The sequence below is a fragment of the Anolis carolinensis genome, chromosome 2 (genome assembly GCF_035594765.1).
Source record: "Anolis carolinensis isolate JA03-04 chromosome 2, rAnoCar3.1.pri, whole genome shotgun sequence".
In the NCBI taxonomy this organism is placed as follows: Eukaryota; Metazoa; Chordata; class Lepidosauria; order Squamata; family Dactyloidae; genus Anolis; species Anolis carolinensis.
The window spans coordinates 20,438,289-20,450,475 of NC_085842.1; the positions used below are offsets into that span (position 1 = coordinate 20,438,289).

A 12,187-nucleotide genomic window follows, 5' to 3' on the forward strand; every position below is an offset into this window, starting at 1 on the left:
TCCCACAATTCCTAACAGCTGGTAGGCAGTTGAAGGGTTTCATGGCTGAAATCACTGGGTTGCTGTGAGTTTTCTGGGCTGTATGGCCATATTCCAGAAGCATTTTCTCCTGACATTTCACCCATATCTATGGCAGGCATCCTAAGAGGTTGTGAGGTATATACCGCGCAGCCCCGATTACTGTACTGGACTCCTTCGTGTAGATTGGTACTGTAACTGTTCATTTTAGATTGAACTGTTTTTACTGCTGTTTTATGATATTGTTTTATTTTGTTTGTTCATTCATGCCATTGTATGTCTTTTGACAACTGACTGTTTTATACATGCTAGAAACCACCCTGAGTCCTCTCGAGCCGATGGAGCGGTATATAAATAAAGGTTGTTTTTATTATTATTATTATTATTATTATTATTATTATTATTATTATTATTAAATATTGGAAACTAGGCAAGTGGAGTTTATATATCTGTGGAATAATGTCCAGGGTGGGAGAAAGAACTCTTGTCTGTTTGTGGCAGGTGTGAATGTTGCAATTAATTATCTTGATTAGCATTTAATAGCCTTATAGCTTCAAAGCATAGCTGATTCCTGCCTGGGGGAATCCTTTGTTGGGAGGTGTTAGCTGGCCATGATCCTTTCATGTCTGAAATTCCCTGTCTTCTGAGTGTTGTTCTGTATTTACTGTCATGATTTTAGAGTTTTTTAATACTGGTAGCCAAATTTTGTTCATTTTCATGGTTTTCTCCTTCCTGTTGAAATTGTCCACATGCTTGTGGATTTCAACGGCTTCTCTGTGTTGTCTGACAGGATGGTTGTTAAGAGTGGTCCACCATTTCTGTGTTCTCAAACAATACGCAGTGTCCAGGTTGGTTCATCAAGTGCTCTGCTATGGCTGACTTCTCTAGTTGAGTTATTCTGAAGTGCCTTTCATGTTCTGCAGACTAACTCTGAGGATGCCTGCCATAGATGTGGGCAAAATGTCAGGAGTGAATGCTTCTGGAACATGGCCATACAGCCCAGAAAACTCATAGCAACCCAGCCGGTAGGCTGCTAGGAATTGTGGGTCCAAAACACCTGGACAGAGGGCCAAAGCTTGCCATGCCTGAGCTAAATGATGTCTTGAGTAGAGTATTTAAGGCAGGTATGTTTGAAGCCAATTGCATTTAAATCTCGGTTGCATTTGGAAATTGTTTATGTCCACCACTCTGTAAACCTAACCATGGGGACAGATTATTTGAGGACATCTTATTAAAGTCGCCGCTTTGCTCATCCTTCATCACTGCTTCCTCCATCAGCCTGATCCTAGGAGCCATGGTGGCAGTTGAACTGCTCACTTGAAAGTTGGGTTGCCGGGCTGAAAGTTGCCAGTTTGAATCCGCGAGACAGGGTGAGCTCCTGTCTGTCAGCTCTAGCTTGTGGGGACATGAGAGAAGCTTCCCAGCAAGATGGTAACACATCTGGGCGTCTCCTGGGCAACGTCTCTCTAGGTGGCCAATTCTCTCACACCGGAAATGACTTGCGGTATGTTCTCAAGTTGCTTCTAACACATTTTTTAAAAAGCCTGATCTTGCTGGAAGATGTAGTCAACAAACCTCTGCTTCTGGAAACTTGGGTTACTAGATCTCAATCTGAGGAGCCGCCGGTGGCACAGCGCTGAGCTGCTGAACTTGCAGACCGAAAGGTCGCAGGTTTGAATTTGGGGAGTGGAGTGAGCTCCTGCTGTTAGCCCCAGCTTCTGCCAACCTAGCAGTTTGAAAACATGCAAATGTGAGATCAATAGGTACCGCTCCAGCAGGAAGGTAATGGCACTCCATGCAGTCATGCCGGCCACATGACTTCGCAGGTGTCTACGGACAACGCCGGCTCTTCGGCTTAGAAATGGAGATGACAACCATCCCCCAGAGTCGGACACGACTGGACTTAATGTCAGGGTAACACCTTTACCTTTACTAGATCTCAACTTGAAGAGGGTTCCTGCACTTTTGACGGTTTTGAATTTCAGCAGGAGCCTTTTCCATTGCTGCTAATCAACCAGGCAATAGAGAGCGAATGCAAACAGATGAGCACCCATCTCAGGGTTAAAACAAGAGAGTTTGGTTAGAAGGGCCCCAAGGGCTTGCTTGCACTACTATCCATTCCAGCAGTGTTCCATGTGGAGGGAAGAGCCAGGATCTTCATTCTTCTGGTGGCTCCTCCATCAGCGCCTCCTTCCTGGGTCCTCCAAGGGGTCTGGTGAGAAGAGGGAGGAAAAGGGGGGTGCAGTAGAGGGAGAGAGCTGGGATCTGTATTAAATATGCTCCCCCACTTTTGGGGGACCAATAGCAGCCCCCTTTTCCCTCCCAATGCAATGAGCAGTGGGGTAGAAGGGGAGAGTGAGACTGAAGCTGAGATATTGTGACTTAGCAAAGGCCTCCAGACAATAGCATAGTACATGCAGTAGCAGGCATGGTCCAACTTGGGCCCTCCAGGTGTTTTGGACTTCAACTCCCACCATTCCTAACAGCCTACCGGCTGTTAGGAATTGTGGGAGTTGAAGTCCAAAACACCTGGAGGGCCCAAGTTGGACCATGCCTGCTACTTAGTAGGTGAGTGTCCTATGATGTTTTCAACATCCTATTGCCATTCTCTCGGGACAGAGACCTGGGCGAGAAAGTGGAGACATGGAGGCAAGTTCCCATCCATTGGCCATGGCAGAAGGCTTCCTCTTGAGTCCTGCAGAGGGAGAGGAGCAAGAAGGAAGGCAGGTGAGACCATACAACCAAAGCCCTCCTGACAGATGGCCATCCAGCCTCTGCTTTAAAACTTCCAGAGAAGGAGGCTCAACCACTCTTTTAGGCAGCAGTATATTATGCTGCTGAACAGCTCTTGCCATCATGAAGTTTTTCCTAATGTTTAGCTGGAATCTTTTCCTGAAGTTTGTATCTATTTTCAATGTGACATCCTTTCACATATTGAAACATGGCTCTCACGTATCTTTCTCTCAGCCTTCTTTTCTCCAAGGTAAACACACCCAACTCCCTGAGCAACTCCTCATAGGATCTTTCACAATTTTGTTTTCTTGCCCAAATGTGTTCAGAGAAGCTTTGCCTTTACATTGTCCACTGAGACTTTTTTTTGTGTCAGGAGCAACTTGAGAAACTCTCAAGTTGTTTCTGGTATGAGAGAATTGGCCATCTGCAAGGATGTTGCCCAGGGGAAGCCCAGATGTTTTGATGTTTGTACCATCCTCATTAGAGGCTTCTCTCATGTCCTGCATGGGGAGCTGGAGCTGACAGAGGGAGCTCATCTGCGCGCTTCCCGAGTTGGATTCAAACCAACAACCTTCAGGTCAGCAACCCAACCTTCAAGTCAGCAGTCCTGCTGGCACAAAGGTTTAACCCATTGCGCTACTGGGGGCTGAGAGTGTGTGACTCCTTCAATGGGTTTCCCTAGCTGAGTGGGAATTTGAACCCTGGTCTCCCTAATTCACACCAAACCAGTACATCACATGGACTTATGATTTGGTAAGCAATAATTCATTTTGGGTTGCTATGAGTTTTTTGGGCTGTATGGCTATGTTTCAGCTGCATTCTCTCCTGACGTTCTGCCTGCATTTGTAGTTAATGGCATCTTCAGAAGTCTGCTGGCAGTGAAGCAAGTGGAGTGTGTATATATATATATATATATATATATGGAATGTCCACGGTGGGAGAAAAAACCATTGTCTGTTTAAAGTAGTGGTTCCCCAACCAGTGGTCCATGGCCTCACCGTTACTACAACGTTGCAACGCCCCACAGACTATGGCTCCTTCCTCATGGTTATGCACCCATGGTGAGGAGGTGAGAGAATGCCATTAGGGACAGTTTCTTGCGTCTCACGCTCCGCCCTTTGTATTTTTTTCAACCTCAGCCCTTTCCTCTTCTTTTTTTTTTTACACGAGCGTTAACAAAAACCACAGATAGCAACACAGCCCAACCAAAAAAAATTTTGTTGGTGTCTTTGTTTTTAGACCTATTCCTGGAGTTATTTGGGGTGCTGATTCAGAAAATTGCATTGGATAGAAAACATCAGCTCTAGATTATTAAATATGATTTTCTGTGGGAGAGCAGACAGCGAGTACTGGATTGCATATGTTCTGTATCGGAAACTAGAGCTGATGTGGTCTATCCAATGCAGTTTTCTGAATCAGCACCCCAAATAACCAAACAGAATCTCAAATTGACCAAAAACTGATTTGTACCCCTTTTGGTACTAATGTTGGAGAGCAGTTCCTAGTCAAAGTCGTCCCTGGTCAAGTGGTCCCTGGTCAAAAAAGGTTGGAAACCACTGGTTTAACGCTAGTATGAATGTTGCCCCCAGGCAACGGAGGCCATACTACCTCCATACTACCATATTACCTCACTGATTGTCTTCGCAGCTTCATGGCTACTCAATGCTATTCAAGCTTTCTAATTGCAACATTCACACTTGCTTCATACAGTTATGGATTTTTTCTCCCACCCGGGACATTATTCCACAGATATGTACACACTCCACTTGCCTCACTGCCAACAGAACCTCTGAAGATGCCAGCCACAGATGCAGATGAAACGTCAGGAGATAATGCTTCTAGAACATGGCCATACACTCCGGAAAACTCACAGCAACCCAGTGATTCCCGTCATGGAAGTCTTTGACAACACTATAATTTCTTCACTAACTAGTATTCAGTCCTTTTAGTGGGTATATTGGACAGATTAAGTTCAGAAGAAGCCTACAAAGATTTCACTACCTTACCTGCCTCTAGTCTTACTCTAACAGGGGGTTGGAGTAGATGGTCCTTGTGGTTCCTCACAAGTCCTAAGACGGCAGAACACTTGCCTTTGGACTCTTCCAATCCTTTCCTAACCAGATATTTCCCCTTCCTCCAGTCCTTGCTCCTCTTCCAGGAGCCCAATGTCCTGGCCATAGTAGCAACCACTGAATTGCCTGTAGCAGAGGAAGCTTCTCTGGATGCTGAGCAGAGGACACCATTCAGGTGGATTGTGCAGGAGGGAGCAGGAGGGGCCGCTTCACTCGGTAAGGGCTAACTGGGTTCCCATTCCTTTTCTAACTTGGCCTCACTCTCTAAAACAGTGATTCCCAGCCTTATTTTTTTTTTTACCAGGGACCAGTTGACCACTTTGACCAGGGACCACTCTCCAACATTAGTACCAAAAGGGTTACGAATCAGTCTTTGGTCATGTTTAGATTCGGTTTGGTTATCTGGGGTGCTGATTCAGAAAATTGCTTTGGATAGACCACATCAGCTCTAGTTTCTGATACAGAACATGTGCCATCCAGTAGTCACCATCTGCTCGCCCACAGAAAACCATATTTCATAATCTAGAGCTAATGTTGTCTATCCAATGCAATTTTCTGAATCAGCACCCCAAATAACCCCAGGAACAGGTCTAAAAATGAAGACATCAAGGTGCCCCCACTTCCAGGCACCACATGGAAGGGCTCCGCTCAGGGGGAGGGAGGAGGAGGAGAAGCAGCAGTCAGGAGGCTTGTTGTCACACCTTTCGTGAGTAGTCAGCCTCTCCCCTCCCAACATCCCCACTGCCTCGGCACTATAAGAGGGTTTCGTGAGACCAGTTGCTCTTGTTGCAACGGTGTAGTAATGGTGAGGCAGCAGACCATATTTTAGTTCTTGGGAACCACTTGGGAATCTAGAATTCCCGAAATGTTTTAATTTACTGCAATCTAATAGAAGCTGCGGCTGCAAGAATTCATGAGCTTGCCATCCCATGCAAATTATTGAGAAGCATGGTGTGCTTTTTTGTGTGCAGAATCTCTTTTGGTTCCCAAACCTGAACCCATCCCATGGTTGGAAGAAAAAGAAGTTCCATTGATGGAGGTGTACGAGGAAGTCACAAGACCAGCAGGTGATTCCTTCGGTGTATAACACTATATAACAAATTTGAAGCATTTTCTGTTCCTGGTTTGAAAGCTTTGGAAAGGCAAGACTTGTGGATTATGTGATCAATTGTGATTGTATGGTTTTCAAATGTCTCTAATTGTTTTAATTCTGTTTTATTATTTTATTTAAATGTCCATTTTAATTTTGTATTGTTGTTAAGGCATTGAATAGCTGCCTATATCTAAAGCCACCTGGAGTCCCCTTCAGGGTAGAGAAATGGGGATAAAAATATCGTAAATAAATAAATAAGACTTTTTAAGAGACCATAATCATTTGGAAAACCAGAATCTCCATAGCCTTTTGGAAAATAATGGCATTCACAACCATTTGAAAATCATAACCTTTGTAAAAGTATTATCTTCTAGAGAAGAGCCAAAAAACTCGTTTGAGTAAAATCTTCTCTTCTCAATTACATGTACTTATGCAAGGCAATTTGGTTTTCACTTGTTAGACTGATAACCTAGCTGTCTCTGATCTGTTGGGAATGGAGATTATGCCAATGTACAAAACCAGCAGAGTTTCAGAAGTGTTCTTTTTCGGTGCCCAAAAATACATCTACTCTCCCATAAAATATCTTGTTTCTATATCATGCTCTCAAGAGATAAAAATAAAGTAGACTTTGTGAAAAATAACATATTTGGTTTACTCACAACCTTCATGGATTCAGCATACAGGTACATAATTTGTCAATCTAGTTTCAGATAGATTTGAAGTAGTTTCTCTGTGCTGATAACACAGGGTATCTTTTCTTATAATCAACAGAAACATGAGCTTGCTCTTAACACTCTAAAAATTCATGGCGTCCCTGTTTGTGCTTTAATGGAGTCTGAAGTCTAAAATGGGGTTTGAGATCTCAGCAGTCCCAGATCTGAGCACATCGTCTGCAGCCCCTCCCACAACCTCAAGAAACTTAAAGGGAAAGCTGCCTACCAAAACATAAATGTTGTTGTTGTTGTTGTTGTTGTTATATTTATATTTATTAGCTGGGCTGTGGTGCAGGCTGGTTAGTAGCTATGAAATCACTATGAAGCCAGTCCATGTCGGAGTGAGCACCTGACAATTAAAATAAACAATACCCCTGCTCATTGTTGACCTAAGCAACTCGAAAGATAGTTGCATTTATCAAGTAGGAATTTAGGTACCACTTTGCAGGGAGGCTAATTTAACTAATTTACGACACCATAAAAATCATCCAGCAGCATTTGGAATGAGGAAGTATCCAAGGACTCGGCGTCACAGTGGATAATGAAGCTGTTGCTCCCCCTGTGGCTGGAATCGAGCATCCCCTCAGGAAGCTGGAAGCTGGAGAAGGTTAAATTGCCTCTGTGTCTTTGTCTCTGTCTCTGTGTTCATATGGCATTGAATGTTTGCCATGTATGTGTACATTGTGATCCATTCTGAGTCCCCTTTGGGGTGAGAAGGGCGGAATGTAAATACTGTAAATAAATAAATAAATATTTACACCTCGCTTTATCTCTTTCAAAGGAGACTCAAAACAGCTTGGCATAAAGTATTAGCATACAATTTAAAATATACAGCTATGCAAACATTAAATTAAAGCATAATTAAGTATAAACATTTTTTAAATCACAGTTAAAACCATTAAAACATATTCGGATCACATGCATCTACTGAGTTATTTGTTATGGGAAGCAGGCAATTAATACCATTTTTCCCTGTTTCCTACAGGAGATGGGAAGGAGAAGAAAAAAGATGACAAACAGGAATCTGTAGCAAAACATAACTCGAGTAAAAACCATGTCATTTGCACAGCCCCTCTGCTTCCTCAAAGCCCCTTGCCAAATAAGCACCAAGCAGGGCAGAGAGAAGTAAGGAAATTTTCTTTTTCCAAAAGAAAGAAATCGTTCCAGTGTTCGGAGTGTGGAAAGAGTTTCAGAAAGAAGCCTACCCTTAACGCCCATAAAAAAATTCATACTGGCGGGAAACCCTATAAGTGCTCCAGATGTGGGATGGGCTTCAACCGGAGCAGCAACATGTTGGCTCACCAAAGAACCCACACCGGCGAGAAATCCTTTCGGTGCCCCAAATGCGGGATCAGCTTTAGCCGGAAGCAGGCCCTTATCGATCACGGAAGGATCCACACTGGGGAAAAGCCGTATAAATGCTCGGTTTGCGGGAAGAGCTTCAGCCGGAGAAATAACTTGGCCTCCCATCAGAAAATCCACACTGAGAAGAAGCCCTTTGAGTGCTGCGAATGTGGGGAAAGCTTCCGGCGGAGCTGTACCCTGACGAAACATTTCAGGATCCACACGGGAGAGAAGCCCTACAAGTGCTTGGAGTGCGGGAGGAGCTTCACCCAGAGCAGCACCCTCATGTATCACCAGAGGACCCACACGGGGGAGAAGCCATACCAATGCTCGGAGTGTGGAAAAAGGTTCGTGCAGAGCAGTAACCTCACTTACCATAAGGAAACCCACACATTTAAGCCGTTTGAGTGTCCAGAGTGCAGGAAGAGCTTTGCTCACAGCAGCAGCCTGGCTGACCATCAGAGGCTGGCCACCTGCAAGAAGCTGTTCAAGTGCCCGGACTGCGGGAAGCACTTCCGCTCGAGGGAAAACTTCGGCTTTCACGTCCAAATCCATATGGAAAGTGTGGCGGTTTGTGGTTATGTAAAATAAAAATAGATATGTAAACTGAAACTTTATCACCGTCTTTAAATCAAGATTAACTCTGCTGTGTAATGAGGCTTGTCACTTTAGGCTTGAGTGAAACAATAACAGTACAGTAGAATCTCACTTATCCAAGACTCGCTTATCCAAGGTTCTGGATTATTCAAGGCATTTTTGTAGTCAATGTTTTCAATTATATAATAATATAATTGTCTCAGTCTCTGTCTGATGTGTTTATGGGCATTGAATGTTTGCCCTATGTGTGTATAATGTGATGTTTTGGTGCTTTATTTTTTAAAATCATAACCTAATTTGATGTTTAATAGGCTTTTCCTTAACCCCTCCTTATTATCCAAGATATTCGCTTATCCAAGGTTCTGCCGGCCCGTTTAGCTTGGATAAGTGAGACTCTACTGTATCTTTATTCAGGTTCAAAAGTTCAAACACACACTTCTTCATTCACATGGTCATTTCCGACTCTTCGTGACCTCATGGACCAGTCCACGCCAGAGCTCCCTGTCGGCCGTCGCCACCCCCAGCTCCTTCAAGGTCAAGCTTGTCACTTCAAGGATACTATTCATCCATCTTGCCCTTGGTCGGCCTCTCTTCCTTTTCCCTTCCATTTTCCCCAGCATCGTGATCTTTTCCAAGCTTTCCTGTCTCCTCATGATGTGGCCAAAGTACTTCAGCTTTGCCTCTAATATCCTTCCCTCCAGTGAGCAGCCATTGGGCTTTATTTCCTGGAGAATGGACTAGTTGGATCGTCTCGCAGTCCAAGGCACTCTCAGGATTTTCCTCCAGCACCAAAGTTCAAAAGCATCTATCTTCCTTCGCTCAGCCTTCCTTATGGTCCAGCTCTCGCATCCATAGGTTACTATGGGGAATAAAATACTCGCTATAAGAATCAACCAAGAGCCAGCAGAGTATCAACACTACCCACTCTAGAAAAAAAGAGAAGAAGACATAAAAACACAACTAGAAAGAGGAGCATAAAGGGTATACATATGAATGTACTATTATTAATTCACTTGAAGAAGACCTAGTCGAAACCGGTCGTGATCTACTGTGACCTACTTGCTCTTCAGCACAATGAACTGATTGAATAAGTGAACAATTATATATAGAACATATATTGTTGAGCTACAGTCATTTTTGATGTATGGATTATGTTTATTACAATTGTGAATTCTGAACATATTGTATTTTATTCTGTATGAGTTTTTACGTTATACCTGTTAACTGAACATTGCTAAAGCAATTACTACATTTGTGGGTATCTATTACTTTTGTGCATAACCAGGAACCCATTTACTTAATAATACTATGGGGAATACCATTGCTTTCACTATGCGGACCTTCGTTGCCAGTGTGATGTCTCTGCTCTTCACTATTTTGTCAAGGTTGACCATTGCTCTCCTCCCAAGAAGTAAACGTCTTCTGATTTCCTGGCTGCAGTCTGCATCTGCAGTGATCTTCGCGCCTAGAAATACAAAGTCTGTCACTGCCTCCACGTTTTCTCTCTCTATTTGCCAGTTATCAATAGGTGTGGTTGCCATGATCTTGGTTTTCTTGATGTTTAACGGCAGCCGGGGTCAAACACACACACAGGGCAACAATATGTAACAGTCCTTTTAAATATATGCTTCATCTCTTTAAATAGTCAAACTTTGGAGAGCACGACAGCCATTACATTCCTGACCAAAAATTCCTGTCAGCTTCTTTTCCTCACTAACAAGAAAGCATTAATTGTCAGAGCAGGCAATACTAGCCAATTAGGTCAGACAGTCTGACTTCATCTAATTTACCGATGGCAATTTACTGATATTTTGAATAGGGTATGACTCAAGCATATTATCGTACATAGTATTCTACCAAGCCTCAGACGATCAATTAAAAGTACATCACTACCACTTTTCCACTGAATTGTGTGCTTTTGATTTATTCATGGTAAAATGTATATAACTTGAGATATAGGATCATTTAAGGAACAGTGGGAGCACCTGGGATGCAGAGCGGGTATCACAGGAGGCATCACTACACAACTGCGGAGGTGGGTGGAACAAAGCACAACACACTCATGTCACAGGGCTGCAAAACGAATAGACAAAAGACACTGTGGCTGAGGACCTGAGCACAGGGTGTTATTGGCGTCTGAAGACAAGGACATAAAGCCAATCCTTTGAATCCACTATTTTCTGCCTTTAACAGATTAACCCAGAACTCGCCAAACATTTCATGTTAGTGACACATCTTTTAGACCAGCATCATTTCACAACACAGTCATTAAGTTGCCAAAGGCTTTCATGGCCTGAATCACTGGGTTGCTGTGAGTTTTCCAGGCTGTCAAGGATGTTTCATTTTACCCATTATCTATGGCAGGCATCCTCAGAGATTGTGAGGTCTGTCGGAAATAAGGCGAGTGAGGTTTATATATCTGCGGAAGATCCAGGGTGGGAGAAATATCTCTTGTCTTTTTGAGGCAAGTGCAATTAATCACCTTGATTAGCATTGAAAACTCTTGCAGCTTCAAAGCCTGGCTGATTCCTGCCTGGGGGAATCCTTTGTTGGGAGGTGTTAGCTAGCCCTGATAAGTTTAATGTCTGGATTTCCCCTGTTTTCAGAGTGTTGCTCTTTATTTACAGCCTTGATTTTAGAGTTTTTAAATACTGGTAGACAGATTTTGTTCATTTTCATGGTTTTCTCCTTTCTGTTGAAATTGTCCACATGCTTGTGGATTTCAATGGCTTCTGTGTTGTCTGACACAGTGGTTGTTAGAGTGGTCCAGCATTTCTGTGTTCTCAAATAATATGCTGTGTCCATTGAAATATGCAGGCTTTGCATATATACTCTCTTTCAATGCTTATAAATTACAAATTCCATTAATTTGACAATTTCCTCTCCTCTTTCAATGTTCTTGCCTATGAGGCTCACTTGAGACTAGTTATGTGCCCATGATTGTCCCAAAGCTGGCTGACAGAATGACTTTTATCTGTGCATTTTGTTTATCGTGTCAGGAGCAAATTGAGGATACAGTTATAATGTATTTATAAACACAAACAAGGTTAAAAACTCGGCATTATACTAGATTTCCTTTGGCCACTTGGAGTGCCTCTGGTGTTGCTGTGAGAAGGTCCTCTATTGTGCATGTGGCAGAGCTCAGACTGTATTGTAGTAAGTGGTCTGTGGTTTGCTCTTCTCCACACTCACATGCCATGAATTCCACTTTGTAGCCCCATTTCTTATGATTGGATCTGTTCAGCACTTTCCAAGTCGCCCATCCTTCTGTGTGCCCAGGAGGGATTGCGTAGGCTTTTCTAGTTGCTTCTTGTCTATTATTATTATTATTATTATTATTATTATTATTGAGTATGTTTATTTATACCCTGCTTTTTCTCTCCACAAAAAGACTCAAAGCAGCTTACCTAGCAGCAGCCAATCCAGTGACATCACAGAGAGCCCCCTTCACCCCAGACAGACACACAAAACATACTTTTGACTTTTTATACATATAGAAAACACTATGCTTAATGCAATTTCGTTCAGATTTATTTTGCAGCCTCTGAAAACAGAGCAAGGAACTGCCTATGCAGACAGAGGCATTTCCCTCCCAAAAAAAGTCACATACAAATTCT

The 12,187-nt window shown here is 43.1% G+C and overlaps 2 protein-coding genes across 4 annotated transcripts in view; both read left to right on the top strand.

Moving 5' to 3' along the window:
* LOC100566328 (uncharacterized) overlaps positions 1 to 12,187 on the top strand; it is a 66,528-nt gene that overhangs the window by 10,128 nt on the left and 44,213 nt on the right. Inside the window, exons 7-10 of the mRNA XM_062969297.1 lie at positions 2,638 to 2,745; positions 4,892 to 5,039; positions 5,795 to 5,890; positions 7,615 to 8,543. Of these exons, the coding sequence (XP_062825367.1) occupies positions 2,638 to 2,745; positions 4,892 to 5,039; positions 5,795 to 5,890; positions 7,615 to 8,543 (1,281 nt within the window). The remainder of the gene's footprint in view (positions 1 to 2,637; positions 2,746 to 4,891; positions 5,040 to 5,794; positions 5,891 to 7,614; positions 8,544 to 12,187) is intronic.
* LOC103280951 (zinc finger protein 501) lies at positions 1,071 to 8,585 on the top strand. 3 transcript variants are annotated; one of them, XM_062973500.1, is made up of 5 exons: positions 1,071 to 1,932; positions 2,638 to 2,745; positions 4,892 to 5,039; positions 5,795 to 5,890; positions 7,615 to 8,585. In XM_062973500.1, the coding sequence occupies exons 2-5, from the start codon at positions 2,662 to 2,664 to the stop codon at positions 8,562 to 8,564; spliced, it is 1,278 nt and encodes a 425-aa protein (XP_062829570.1). In that variant the 5' UTR covers positions 1,071 to 1,932; positions 2,638 to 2,661; the 3' UTR covers positions 8,565 to 8,585. The 3 variants fall into 3 exon arrangements, with proteins under 3 accessions (XP_062829570.1, XP_062829572.1, XP_016853202.2); XM_062973502.1 differs by lacking the exon at positions 4,892 to 5,039 and having other exon boundaries at positions 1,071 to 2,233; XM_016997713.2 differs by lacking the exons at positions 1,071 to 1,932; positions 5,795 to 5,890 and having other exon boundaries at positions 2,542 to 2,745.

What these genes read in the sequence shown, in the direction of transcription:
- LOC103280951 (XM_062973500.1), top strand. Translation starts at nt 2,662, where the DNA reads ATGGAGGCAAGTTCCCATCCATTGGCCATGGCAGAAGGCTTCCTCTTG. An exon ending in AGGAGCAAGAAGGAAGGCAG is followed by an intron (nt 2,746 to 4,891) that starts GTGAGACCATAC and finishes CCCTTCCTCCAG; the next exon opens with TCCTTGCTCCTCTTCCAGGA. An exon ending in AGGAGGGGCCGCTTCACTCG is followed by an intron (nt 5,040 to 5,794) that starts GTAAGGGCTAAC and finishes TTTTGTGTGCAG; the next exon opens with AATCTCTTTTGGTTCCCAAA.